This window comes from Nerophis ophidion, linkage group LG01, assembly GCF_033978795.1.
Source record: "Nerophis ophidion isolate RoL-2023_Sa linkage group LG01, RoL_Noph_v1.0, whole genome shotgun sequence".
In the NCBI taxonomy this organism is placed as follows: Eukaryota; Metazoa; Chordata; class Actinopteri; order Syngnathiformes; family Syngnathidae; genus Nerophis; species Nerophis ophidion.
The window spans coordinates 20,039,899-20,055,322 of record NC_084611.1 but is presented as its reverse complement, the minus strand read 5'-3'; the positions used below and the strand labels follow the sequence as shown (position 1 = coordinate 20,055,322).

The following is a 15,424-nucleotide window of genomic DNA, read 5'->3' as shown; positions in this document are numbered from 1 at the left end:
GTAAAGTAAAAACAAAACACAAAACAGTCCGAGTTACCTGAGATACTAAGTATATCATTTATTTGACTTAGTAAATATTGACTTACTAAGACAAAATAATGACTATGTCAAATGAATGACTTAATGTAAATGAGCGTTTGCAATAAGCGTTTTAAAAAAAGAGTTAAAAGTGGGGCCACATGCTGACATATGCTCAACTCATCATGCATTTGGGAAGCCTATAGTTGATTTTTTATTGTGTAAACGCCCCCCGCGACCCCAAAAGGGAATAAGGGGTAGAAAATGGATGGATGGATGTTATAATTTTATCAACATATGATAGCAGGGACCCAGCCATTCAAAACTAGGCTGCTACATTACTAATGATTAATGTAACTATAGCTGTAAAAATAGTACAATAGCAATAGGAGAGGCTTTTCATCCCTGAACACCATAGAGTTAATGTAGGCTTTATGATGCAGTTACATTATTATATAAATGATCAGAAACAGAAAACCGTCATTTAACATAATTTCCCTTTTCGCTGCTTCAACACAGAAAAAGGTAAAGTGAAATAACTTAGTTGATAACTGTAGGTCAATAATGCTTGTCTTTCTCTCAGACAGACAGGGCTTTGCTGTCCGTAACACACACACTCATGCATGCACACACTGAAAAATGTGCTAATGTTACGCTAAAAGCTAATTAGCCTTCACCTCAAGGACTGCAAGAGAGCTGAACGTCAACGGGCTCATAGTGATGTTACTAATAGTTGAATGGGAGGTGTTTATTATAATTTGGGGGTATTCCGCTGCGTTATGATCACCTGCTAAGCACCTTTCTGCTAACCCGCACTATGTCTCCTCCCTGCCTGCCTCTGCCGTGAACACTGACTCCATACGCTCTGAATACTCACTGCTGATTGGCTGTTACCGCTCTGAATTCGCACTGCTGATTGGTTGTTACATACGCTCTGAATACGCACTGCTGATTGGCTGGTACCACTCTGCGTCTAACCAATCAGATGGTTGTGTGGGTGGGACAATGCTGGCTGCTGCAGAGACGTACTGACAGAGGGAGAGGCAGTAGAAGTTTAGCAGCTTGTTAAGACTTTAGCTTAGCACCAAATGGTAATATAAATACATTTAATAAAGTCAAATACAAATAAGGCAACAAAAGAAGTATCCTACACTTCTCTTTTGTAAAGTAAATCTGAACAGCCGATATGGGTATCTACATCAACTATATGATTTGCCTGAGAAACTGGACAGGACAAAAAAAATTAAAAAAATGTAGGACTTTAGTTTAGGCGGGGGGCTCTTTGTTTTTAAGACAGCCGCCTTCACAACAAATCGCTGCGGGAAACCCTACACAGTGCAGGACAACATTTTGGACACACATTGTCATTTACAACACAACTGATGGTCCCAACCCCATTGATAAAGCAATACATTCCACTACTCAACACTGATAAGGCACACCTGTGAAGTGAAAACCATTTCAGGTGTCTACCTCTTGAAGCTCATCGAGAGAAAGCCAAGAGTGTGCGAAGCAGTAATCAGAACAGAGGGGGGCTATTTTGAAGAAACTACGATATAAAACATGTTTTCAGTTATTTCACCTTTTTTTTTGTTAAGTATATACGTCCACATGTGTTCATTCATAGTTTTGATGCCTTCAGTGACAATCTACAACGTAAATAGTCATGAAAATAAAGAAAACGCATTGAATAAGAAGGTGTGTGTGTATATATATATATATATATATATATATATATATATATATATGTATATATATATATATGAATACATATATGGTACACGCCAAAAGTTTGGACACACCTTATAAATATGTATATATATATATATATATATATATATATATATATATATATATATATATATATATATATATATATATATATATATAGAATGGAATAGAAAGTACTTTATTGATCCCTGGGGGAAATTCAGCATATATTCCATATGAGTTGTGAAATTGTGTTAGATGTAAATATAAACGGAATATAATTATTTGCAAGACATTTTCAACCCATATTCACTTAAATGCACTACAAAGACAAGATATTTGATGTTCAAACTCATAAACTTTTTTTATTTTTTGCGTATAATAATTAACTTGGAATTTCATGGCTGCAACACGTGCCAAAGTAGTTGGGAAAGGGCATGTTCACCACTGTGTTACATCACCTTTTCTTTTAACAACACTCAATAAACGTTTGGGAACTGATGAAACTAATTGTTGAAGCTTTGAAAGTGGAATTCTTTCCAATTCTTGTTTTATGTAGAGCTTCAGTCGTTCAACAGTCCGGGGTCTCCGCTGTGATATTTTACGCTTCATACTGCGCCACACATTTTCGATGGGAGTCAGGTCTGGCCTGCAGGCGGGCCAGGAAAGTACCCGCACTCTTTTTTTACGAAGCCACGCTGTTGTAACACTTGTCTTGCGGAAATAAGCAGGGGCATCCATGATTACGTTGCTTGCTTGGATGACAACATATGTTGCTCCAAAACCTGTATGGACCTTTCAGCATTAGGGGGCCTTCACAGATGTGTAAGTTACCCATGCATTGGGCACTAATACACCCCCATACCATCACAGATGCTGGCTTTTGAACTTTGCACCTATAACAATCTGAATGGGTATTTTCCTCTTTTTTCTGGAGGACACCACGTCCTCTGTTTCCGAATATAATTTGAATTGTGGACTCGTCAGACCACAGAACACTGTTTTTGAATCGAGAATCGTGTTAAATCGAAAGAATCTATATATTATCGAATCGTGACCCCAAGAATCGATATTGAATCGAATCGTGGAACTCCCAAAGATTCGCAGCACTAATATATATATAATATATATATATATATATATATATATATATATATATATGTCTTGATTGGATTATCCAGAGAATAGTGCTCGATACCGTGGTAGAGCGCAATATGTAGGTGTGGGAAAAAATCACAAGACTACTTCATCTCTACAGATCTGTTTCATGAGGGGTTCCCTCAATCAAGATGATTCAGGGAACCCCTCATGAAACAGATCTGTAGAGATGAAGTAGTCTTGTGATTTTTTCCCACACCTACATATATATATATATATATATATATATATATATATTATATATATAGGACTTCACGGTGTAAGAGGGGTTAGTGCGTCTGCCTCACAATACGAAAAGTCCTGGGTTCAACCCCGGGCTCGGGATCTTTCTGTGTGGAGTTTGCATGTTCTCCCCGTGAATGCGTGGGTTCCCTCCGGGTACTCCGGCTTCCTCCCACTTCCAAAGACATGCACCTGGGGATAGGTTGATTGGCAACACTAAATTGGCCTTAGTGTGTGAATGTGAGTGTGAATGTTGTCTGTCTATCTGTGTTGGCCCTGCGATGAGGTGGCGACTTGTCCAGGGTGTACCCTGCCTTCCGCCCGATTGTAGCTGAGATAGGCGCCAGCGCCCCCCGCGACCCCGAAAGGGAATAAGCGGTAGAAAATGGATGGATGGATGGATATATATATATATATATATATATATATATATATATATATATATATATATATATATATATATATATATACATACATTTTTATATAAATATATATATACAAATATATATATTTATATATATGTGTGTATAGATGCATATATGTATATGTATGTGTATATGTATGTACGTGTGCATATATATATACACATGTACAGTATATATATATATATATATATATATATATATATATATACGTTTGTATGTATATATTTGTCACATTAGCAAAAATTTGCCATTTAAAAAAAAATTAAATAAATACATGTTCGTGATTAAAATCTAAAACATATATTATACATAATAATTCACAGTAAATGTAAATATTTTAAAATTAATAAATACCATTAGAATGTTAATAATATGTTAACAATAAAATATAATGTATGTTATTTGTTTATATAATATGTAGTCTTTTTAATAAATATATATAACTATTTTTATAATTAAATAACATATGCCATTATGCCTGCGACTCCAGAGTTTAGCGACAGCCAGTATGAATATAGAGGATATGAACAGAAAACTAATGCATGTGTTATCTGTTTTGGACAGCGCTGGCTAATTAGTTACAAAGGATTTTTCTGTAAATCAACAACATTTTCATTGTGAAATTTTTTTTTAGTCTGGGTTCAATTCAACTGCCTTATCGAGATTAATATAAATATCCTCATAAAAACAAAAGAGAATAATCAATTGGTCAAATTCTACATGCAAATCCACAAATCTATTTGCCCATTCCTTTCCTTCATGAATACATACCTTTAAATATATGTTATATACTAAATATGCTGACGTGACAATACATTTATTGAATGATCGGTCGCTTCATATATTTGACTGCAAACGTGTTATTAGGAGCTTCCTGCTCCATCACTGATGAAGTGTAATATTACATGTATTATGTAGTTGTCCCTGGTGATGGGCAGTGGTAGTTGATTGAATACTGGCCTGCCATTGGTCAGTAAAAACATTCATGTTTCAATCATGTAAAATTTGCAATTTATTTTTAAACAAATAGAAGAAAAATATAACAATGTGTTTTCCATAAAAAAAATGTTGTACAAATCCGGAATAAATACAATTTTAATTTGTTTAAAAAGATAAATAAATGAATGAAAATTGTTTCACAAGAACAACAAAAAGGTGAAAAATATGTATTATGTTGGGACACTCAACATAAATTTCCGCTTTGGGCCCCAATTTTGCCAAGGTCGGCCCTTCCCAGCCCCTTCCTGTCTCCCTCACTGATAATTATATAGAAGAAGACTTCTCAGGTGGTGCACAGCATCCTTACCTGTGTTGTGGCAGGATGATATGCAAATGTATGTTTTGATTATGTGAAATGTGTCATTTTGCAAAAACAATGTAATTATCGAACAATTTATTTCCTATATGAATTTCCATCCATCCATTTTCAACCACTTTTCCCTTTTGGGATTCAGTAAAAAAAAAAAAACGTAAAATGTATTCAAATTTTGATTTAAAAAAGTCTAAAAAAAAATGTTTACACAAATGAAAAAGTGTGATATATTCTTCGTCAAATGGCCCTAAATTAAAATTCTGCTTTAGCTCCTGCCTATCCCCTACAATATTCTCATTGTGCTAACCAAGCCCTTCCTGCTCCGTCACTGATACAAAATATACCAAATCATATCTCCAAATGCTGGCTTAGTACAATGAAGTTTTTATTTCCATCCATCCATTTACTACCGCGTATTCCCTTTGGGGTCGCGGGGGGCGCTGGTGCCTATCTCAGCTACAATCGGGCGGAAGGCGGCGTACACCCTGGACAAGTCGCCACCTCATCGCAGGGCCAAAACAGATAGACAGACAACATTCACACTCAAATTCACACACTAGGGCCAATTTAGTGTTGCCAATCAACCTATCCCCAGGTGCATGTCTTTGGAGGTGGGAGGAAGCCGGAGTACCCGGAGGGAACCCACGCATTTATAAGGGGAGGACATGCAAACTCCACACAGAAAGATCCCGAGCCTGGAATTGAACCCTGGCTATACTCAGGACCTTCGTATTGTGAGGCAGACACACTAACCCCTCTGCCACAGTGAATTTTGAGAAAAATAAAATAATAATGTAAATAAAAAATATATGGTTTTATTTTATATAATGTTAGTGCAAAACTTCCGACGTTGTTTTATGAATTTTATTAGTGGCAACTCATATCGCCAGAATTTTGCCGCTATTCCATTTACAGTAATGCACTGTAAAAACGACTGCATAGATTTTACTGTAAAAAGTGGCAAGTAATATTATAGTAAAAAACAATTGCATACTGTCATTTTTCATTTCCAGTAGTTTAACCGTAAACCAGGTTAATCACTTGTTGATTTGGTCTGCAAAACACTTGCATCAAATGAAATTCAGGTTTGGTTAAAAAAAAAAAAAGTACAACAATTGTTTCATGTGAACAAAAAAAGTGAAAAAAGTACTATTTATTCTGCTAAAGGCCCCAATTGCGGTCACACCAGCCGGTGATATGTCAGGATGAAATAATAATAATAATAATAATAATAATAACAATAATAATAATTAATTAATTCTATTTGTATATATATATATATATATATGAAAATGTGTGTATTTTTGTAATTGTTTTTGTTTTTATCAGGTATAAATATATATTGTTTTAAATGCAGTGTATAAAAGCGTACACTAATAGAATATAGCATATATATATATATACACATATATACATGTGTATATATATATATATATATATATATATATTAAATATATATATATATATACATATATACATGTGTATATATTATATATATATATATATATTAAATGCAGTGTATAAAGGCGTACACTAATGGAATATATATATATATACTGTATATACATACATATATATGTGTGTGTGTGTGTGTGTGTGTGTGTGTGTGTGTGTGTGTGTGTGTGTGTGTGTGTGTGTACATACGTGTATGCAAATATATATATGTGTATACGTATGTGTATATATATATATATACAGTATATATATATATATATATATATATATATATATATATATATATATATATATATATATTGACCCCGAAAGGGAATATGCGGTGGAAATGGATGGATATATATATATAAAATAAACAATGTGTATGCAAATATACATAGTAAAATGTATAAAACATATGTTTCTATATATGTGTGTATATATATATATATATATATATATATATATATATATATATATATATATATATATGAATATATATATATATATATATACGTATGTGTGTGTTAGTGTGTTTGTGTGATTTGTTTTTTCAAATGTTTCTTTTTTTCGTTTTTGCCAAAGAAAATAATTGTGTTATTATGGCAAACACACAAATAATGCAATTTATTGCCTCAAAAATATTTGAAAGTGGAACATTTGATGTGAAATAGTTGGAGCCTTAAACCTGTCAAAACCTGCATCAAATCAAATTCAGGTTTGGACAGTCATTTAGATAAACAGGTGTAAAAAGTCAAATTTAATTTTTTCTGAGGGAGGTAGAGTTGAAACTTGTATTTGTTTATATATATATATATATATATATATATATATATATATATATATATATATATATATATATATATATATATATATATATATTCACACACACACACACACACACAAAACAAAATGTTGGTGCAGGGACTCACCCTGAGCTCCTTGAAGAAGAGGCAGCTGCGCGCCCATTCCACGATGGAGAAGAGCGTCTGGTCCGCCATGCGGCACATGAGGCCGAAGGCTCCGGCTTTGTCGGCGCGTCCCCGGCCGCCCTGCTCCTGCTGCAGGTGACTGACGATCTTGCTCTGCACCGCCAGCTCGTCCGGGTCGCAGCGCAGCATCTCCGCCACCAGCGGCGGCAGCCCGGCGGGCTGCGGTGAGGCGCAGGCGGCGTAGGCGTCCGGGTAGGAGTACCCCGGCAGGGACTCGGGCGAGCTGGTGTATTCGGGACACTCCGCCTTGATGGCGCGACCGGGGAAGGCCGGGTAGGGGTTGTAGTCAACGTGGGGCTGCACGGCCAGCGACGCGGGGCCGTACAGGGCCACCTCGTAGTCCGTGGGGGTGACGGAGTCCGGCGTGGACGGCAGCATGTGCTTGGGCATGGCCGCCGTGCCGTGTGCGTGACCGGGGAAGCCGTAGTCGCCGTGCAGCGGCGAGGCGGACAGAGCGGGAGCCGCCGCGGATTCCAGCTTGAAGCCGCTGGATCGAATCAAAGCTTTCTTCTGCTGCTTCAAGGCCCGGTCCCTCTTGTACATGGGCCCGAACTTGTTCCGGCCCCCACGCATGCGGTCTGCGCGCACAGCTGTCAAAACACGCGCAAAAAGTCTCACTTTAAAAAAAAAAAAAAAAAGAAGAAGAACAAATTCTGCAATCAAACAGTGAGGATGGTCAACAAGCTTCACTTTGCTTCCTTTTTTAGGGCTGAGAAGATTCCAGTCTCACTCCTTCTTCCAGTCTAAATAGAAGATTTGATTTAAAACAGCTTTTTTATCAGGCCCGCCCAGAATGTGTCTGTTTTCCCGCAGGTGCTTTCTTGCAGCCGGGCTGGGAATATCAGCACAGGAAGTCGGAACAAAGCTTTTTGGGGGGGGAAATAGCTGCACAAAAATGCACATGCATGTATTATTTATCATAAATTAATGTATATTAATATGTTGGCAATGCGGCAGTTATAAAACAACCCACAAACAAAACTGGCAATTACCCAAAATAACACAAACATCCATCCATCCATCCATTTTCTACCGCTTACAAAACATACCTTTCACCGATCCGCTCTTTTATCCCACTTTCATCCATCCATCCATCCATTTCCTACCGCTTATTCCCTTTTGGGGTCGTGGGGGACGCTGGTGCCTATCTAAGCTACAATCAACCAGAAGGCGGGGTACACCCTGGACAAGTCGCCACCTCATCGCAGATAACACAAACAAAATAAATAAAAAAATAAAATAAATAAAAAATAAATAAAATAAACATCATCCGGGTGTCTTTTTAGACTGCGGACTGTATTAAAAAAAATGTTGGTAATGCGACAGTTATAAAACAACCCACAAACAAAATTGGCAATTACCCAAAATGACACAAACATCCATCCATTTCCTACCGCTTACTTAACATACATTTCACCGATCTGCTCTTTTATCCCACTTCCATCCATTCATGCTTTTTAGTGTTTATCCATCCATCCATCCATTTTCTACCGCTTATTCCCTTCCGGGGTCGTGGGGGGCGCTGGTGCCTATCTAAGCTACAATCGACCAGAAGGCGGGGTACACCCTGGACAAGTCGCCACCTCATCGCAGATAACACAAACAAAATAAATAAACAAATAAAATAAATAAATAAAATAAACATCATCCGGGTGTCTTTTTCGACTGCGGACTGTATTAAAAAAATGTTGGTAATGCGACAGTTATAAAACAACCCACAAACAAAACTGGCAATTACCCAAAATGACACAAACATCCATCCATCCATCCATCCATTTCTACCGCTTACAAAACATACCTTTCACCGATCTGCTCTTTTATCCCACTTCCATCCATTCATGCTTTTTAGTGTTTATCCATCCATCCATCCATTTTCTACCGCGTATTCCCTTTTGGGGTCGTGGGGGGCGCTGGTGCCTATCTAAGCTACAATCGACCAGAAGGCGGGGTACACCCTGGACAAGTCGCCACCTTATCGCAGATAACACAAACAAAATAAATAAACAAATAAAATAAATAAATAAAAAATAAACAAAATAAATAAAATAAACATCATCCGGGTGTCTTTTTAGACTGCGGACTGTATTTAAAAAAATGTTGGCAATGCGACAGTTATAAAACAACCCACAAACAAAACTGGCAATTACCCAAAATGACACAAACATCCATCCATTTTCTACCGCTTACTTAACATACACTTCACCGATATGCTCTTCTATTCCACTTCCATCGATTCATGCTTTTTAGTGTTTATCCAACCATCCATCCATCCATTTTCTACCGCTTATTCCCTTTTGGGGTCGTGGGGAGGGGGGGGGGGGGCGCTGTTGCCTATCTCAGCAACAATCGACCAGAAGGCGGGGTACACCCTGGACAAGTCGCCACCTCATCGCAGATAACACAAACATAATAAATAAAACAAGCAGCGTTGGTCGGACCCGCCTTAGGCTGCTGCCCCCGTGACCCAAACCCGGATAAGCGGTAGAAGCATGGATAGTAGCTACTATTATTATAGGGTATTGTGTGTAGAATTTTAAGGACAAAAAAGATTTAATTCCATTTCACATTGTCATTGTCTACTGTTAGTCCTAAGTGTCCCAATCATCCAGAGGTCTTTTTAGACTGCGGAATGTATTAAAAAAAAATCCAATGTCTGATTTTTGTCACTTGTACAAAACATACCTTTTTTGTCCCACTTCCATCCATCCATGCTTTTTAGTGTTTATCCATCCATCCATCCATCCATCCATCCATTTTGCTACCGCTTATTCCCTTTTTGGGTCGCGGGGGGCGCCTCTTTAGCTCCTGCCTGTCCTCACAATACTCTCATTGTGATAACCAACCCCTTCCTGCTCCGTCACTGATAAAAATATAACAAATCATATCTCCAAATGTCGTCTTTGTCCCAGTGACACGCATCATTAGTGCTGGCTTAGTAAACACTCAATTCAGGCTTGTGATATGCCAGGATGATCTGCAAGTTTTTATTTCCATCCATCCATTTTTTTACAGCTTATTCCCTTTTGGGGTCGCGGGGGGCGCTGGCACCTATCTCAGCTACAATCGGGCAGAAGGCGGCGTAAATTTAAACTGTTTTGTTTGAGGCACCACATTTCTGCATTTTAATGAATTAAAAATGCAGAAATGCTGCACGTTTTTCATAAAATGTGGAATCTGAATCTACTTTTTATGATTAGAATGTGCTTGAGAAATAAATTCAAATTCATTAATTCTCCCGTCAATGAATGTTGTATTTTAGCGTTCATACATAACAATGAGCATTTCCAAAAGCATGACTTATGGCACAATCATATATGATACATTATTATGAACATTCCCTTGGTTCATACAATGATTTGAACTAATTATTATGTGTTGCTAATTCGTTCAAAACTAGATTTGAAAAAACTATGAAGCATTTCCAAAGATTTATTTACATTATTATTGTGTCGTCTACATACAACAGCAATTAATCTACACGCATATTCATCAAAACAACTACTGCATGCCATTGGCATTTTCATTAATGAAGGAGTAACATAAAATCTGCCATATTAAAAGTCACTAATTGGAATACCAACCATCAAACGTTTCCTAAATTATATATATATATATATTCCGCCCGATTGTAGCTGAGATAGGCGCCAGCGCCCCCCGCGACCCCGAAAGGGAATAAGCGGTAGAAAATGGATGGACATATATATATATATATATATATATATATATATATATATATATATATATATATATATATATATATCCATCCATCTTCTTCCACTTATCTGAGGTCGGGCCGCGGGGGCAACAACCTAAGCAAGGAAACCGAGACTTCCCTCTCCCCAGCCTCTCCCCATATATATGTATATATATATATATATGTATATATATATATATATATATATATATATATATATATATATATATATATATATATATATATATATATATATGCAATGAGGTGGCGACTTGTCCAAGGTGTACACCACCTTCCGTAGGATTGTAGCTGAAATATATATATATATATAGACGTCCCACTGGATCATTATTGTCACCGATGTCCCACTGGGTGTGAGTTTTCCTTGCCCTTATGTGGGCCTACCGAGGATGTCGTGGTGGTTTGTGCAGCCCTTTGAGACACTAGTGATTTAGGGCTATATAAGTAAACATTGATTGATATATATATATATATATATATATATATATATATATATATATATATATATATATATAAATATATATATATATATATATATATATATAAATATATATATATATATATATATATATACATATATATATATATATATATATGTGTGTGTGTGTGGGGGAAAAATCACAATCACTACTTCATCTCTACAGAACTGTTTCATGAGGGGTTCCCTCAATCATCAGGAAGAAAGCTCCTGATGATTGATATATATATATTGATTGATATATATATATATATATATATATATATATATATATATATGCAATGAAGTAGCGACTTGTCCAAGGTGTACGCTGCCTTCCGTAGGATTGTAGCTGAGATAAGATATATATATATATATATATATATATACACATATATATATATATATATATATATATATATATATATATATATATATATATATATATATATATATATATATATATATATATTTTTTTTTTTTTTTTTTTTTTTACAGTTGTCATAAAAGTATGTAAAGCAAAAAAAGTAAAGCTCATTGTTGTTGTTTTTTCTTATAGTATCAAAAACATTTAAAATCAAACAAAATAATTCAAAGTAAAACATTTTGAGATCTTGAGAAGCCCAGGCTAATTAGCGATATTCCCCCGCCTGTTTGTTTATTGTATTTCATTGGAGGAAATAAGATAGGAAGAGTTTAGTTGTAGTATTAATGTAAAAGCCTGTACATAATGTAATATTCGACACCGTCTTAAAGCATTTCAGCCGTCGAGTGGCTTTAAAAACGTGCTTAAACATCAGAAAATTAGCTTTTTGGGGGGGAACCAGCTTGCTAGCATGACAGGCTGCCAATTTGGGTCACGTGACCGTCACACGACCGCCACTTCCAAACATGGACACATTTTGATGTACTTCCAGGATTGTGACGCATTTAATGCAGTGGTTCTTGAAGGTAAACCAAGGGGTACGTGAGATTTTAAAAAAATATTCTAAAAATAGCAACAATTCAAAAATCCTTTATAAATATTTTTATTGAATAATACTTAAACTAAATATGAATATAAGTTCATCAACTGTGAAAAGAAATGCAACAATGCAATATTCATTTTCCATAATTATTAATGTTAAAGATTTTGAAGAAATGTTTAGAATTAAGTTCATGGATCTCTATTACAATCCCCAAAGAGGGCACTTTAAGTTGATGATTACTTACGTGTAGAAATTTGTATTTATAATTGAATCATTTGTGTATTTTTCAACAAGTTTTTTGGTATTTTTACATCTTTTTTTCCAATTATTTCAAGAAAGACCACTACAAATAAGCAATATTTTGCACTGTTATACAATTTAATAAATCCGAAACTGATGACATAGTGCGGTATTTTACTTTTTTACCCCTTTTTTTTTTTCAACTAAAAACCCTTTGCTCTGATTAGGGGGTACTTGAATTCCAAAAAAAATTCACAGGGGGTACATCACTGAAAAAAAGGTTGAGAACCCATATTTACTCCTAACGTTTCAAAATTCATAAAATAGGAAAGGTTTACCTTCAAGCCGCATCCCGACGTTAAGACACTTTTGAAAGCGGCAGAAAGGGCATCTTTTCCGTTGGGTTTTGTCGATTTTGCACTCCTGGTTCTCCGCGCAGGTGTACCTCTTGTTGTTCTGCACAGTCCTTTTAAAGAAGCCCTGAAAAAAACAACCACAAACTGCATTAAAATGTGCATATTTCGCCATCAAAAATGATGTTATATTTATAATAAATTATATTATTATTATTATCATGTTTTAATCATTTATTCCATTCAAAATATTATTAAAAATAAATTTCTATGCTTTTTTTTCATTTTATTTTTTACCTTGCAGCTCTCACAGGTGAGCAGGCCGTAGTGATAGCCGGACACTTTGTCTCCGCACACAGGACATAACTCTTCCAGGTCGTCATCATAAGTGTATTCCATAACCTTCAAAGTCACACCTGTGCGCATGCACACACACACACACACGCACACGCACACGCACGAACATGCACACGCACCAAGGACGTCCTGTGCGTGAGTGTACAATATCAAGGACAAGCATATTAATTGAGTTTCGTTCAGGCGCCACAAATGAGTGTTTTTATTCATTTACCGTAATATATTCCAACAATTGATCATTATGATAACGTGATTTTGATGTATGCAAATTATTTTATTGTCGTTAAAAACAACCTCTTTTAGTATGCGGCTATTGATTTTGTCTTTATTAAAATATGGGCTATGCATTTTTACATAGGCATATATGCAAATTCGCATTACAATAAATAACATACTAAAGACGCAGAGAAAATGTTGTGGTATAAATTAATTATCCGCACCGTTGGGTTTAAAAAAAATCTAAAAAATGGACAAAAAAACAACAACAAAAATCATTCGGATGCATTACCCATTGATATAGCTCATATTTATGTGAAATAACAATATACCTTTTCTTAACATGGTAACTACTGACTACTTTGTCTTGTTATATTCTTATTTGTACTGTTATATTTTTTATTCCCATTGTTGCTTTTTATTTTTTATTCTTATTGTAATATTTCTCTATTTTGTTTCCATTTAAACCCCCATTATTTACGTTTTACTTTTTTTTAAATTGATCTCAAATCTTTTAATTTTAATTTTCCTGAAGGAACTCTCCTGAAGGAATCAATAAAGTACTATCTATCTATCCATCTATCTATCTATCTATCTATCTATCTATCTAACTATTGTCAATGCAAATCTGCAAAACAATTAATGACATAATAAAGACGCAGGTAAATGTTGAGAGAGGCTTATTAATCTCTAATGTTGGGTTAAAAAAAAAAAAAAATAAAGTAACAAAATGTATATTTAAAAAAAATCTAATAAATTAAAATATATATTTTTAAACATAGACATAAAATTAACAAAATATATTTGAAAAAATATAACGAATTAAAAAAAAGTTTTAAAAAACGAATAAACTATGGATTTAAAAAATATCTAATAAATCAAGAAAAATAATCTAAAAAAATCTATTAAATTGGCACAGTAATTAAAATAATGAACAAAATATGTTTCAAAAAAATCAACACAGTTAACAAAATATGTTTCAAAAAATCTAACGAATTACCAATTGACACAAATACAATATTTTTTTTTTTACCGCTTATTCCCTTTATTGATATTAAATAACCAGAAACATGCAAACGCCGATGCTTGTTTTTTTCTACATTATTATACCACCAATTTATTATAGTTATTGTCGTTACATGTACGTTAAGGAAAGGTCACATGCGCGTTTTTGCATGAACATACAACATTATTCATGTGATCATTCTGACAAATGCACCCCGGGTCATATGGCAAGAAAACGACGTGATCATGTCTGCAGGTTTCTGCGTCTGACAAGAAGAACAGAACCAAAAGTAGCGACCTACCGTGAGCTTTGTCTCCCAGCATCGGAAGTGCAAGGCGGAGAGAGCTGATCGTCTTGAGTATGAAATATGTTTCTGCAGCCTTGCATGTGCAGCTGCTGGAATAGCAGCAACGAATCCGTCCGAGACACAATAGAATTTTTTATTTTTTTTAATTTAAAAAAAAAAAAAGCAGGCAAAGAGGACTCTGCAAACGTGTTGATGAGCAGTGAAGAATGAAGAAGACTGAAAGTCCCTCAGCCTCCTCGCTCTTCACTACCTTGTCCTTATCGCAAACTTGCGCTGCTTCGCTGCTATTGGTGCAGGCAGGGTCACGTGACCAACGCCTTGTTGCCGCCTATTAAAAAAAAAAATGCCTGCACAGGTTTAATGCATGACAAGTCTTAATGGTTTATTACTATTACTAGACACACACACACACACACACACACTATATATATATATATATATATATATATATATATATATATATATATATATATATATATATATATATATATATATATATAGATAGATATATATATATATATAGAGAGATATATA

At 35.2% G+C, this 15,424-nt stretch overlaps 1 protein-coding gene across 1 annotated transcript in view; it reads right to left on the bottom strand.

Annotated features, from left to right (window-relative positions):
• The window catches only part of LOC133565196 (nuclear receptor subfamily 5 group A member 2-like), a 53,769-nt gene extending 38,693 nt beyond the window's left edge, over positions 1 to 15,076 (bottom strand). The window contains exons 1-4 of the mRNA XM_061919498.1: positions 14,885 to 15,076; positions 13,302 to 13,420; positions 12,990 to 13,131; positions 7,212 to 7,861 (exon numbers count right to left, since the gene is read on the bottom strand). Of these exons, the coding sequence (XP_061775482.1) occupies positions 7,212 to 7,861; positions 12,990 to 13,131; positions 13,302 to 13,420; positions 14,885 to 14,906 (933 nt within the window). The 5' untranslated portion in view covers positions 14,907 to 15,076. The remainder of the gene's footprint in view (positions 1 to 7,211; positions 7,862 to 12,989; positions 13,132 to 13,301; positions 13,421 to 14,884) is intronic.
• Between the last annotated feature and the right edge of the window lie 348 nt (positions 15,077 to 15,424).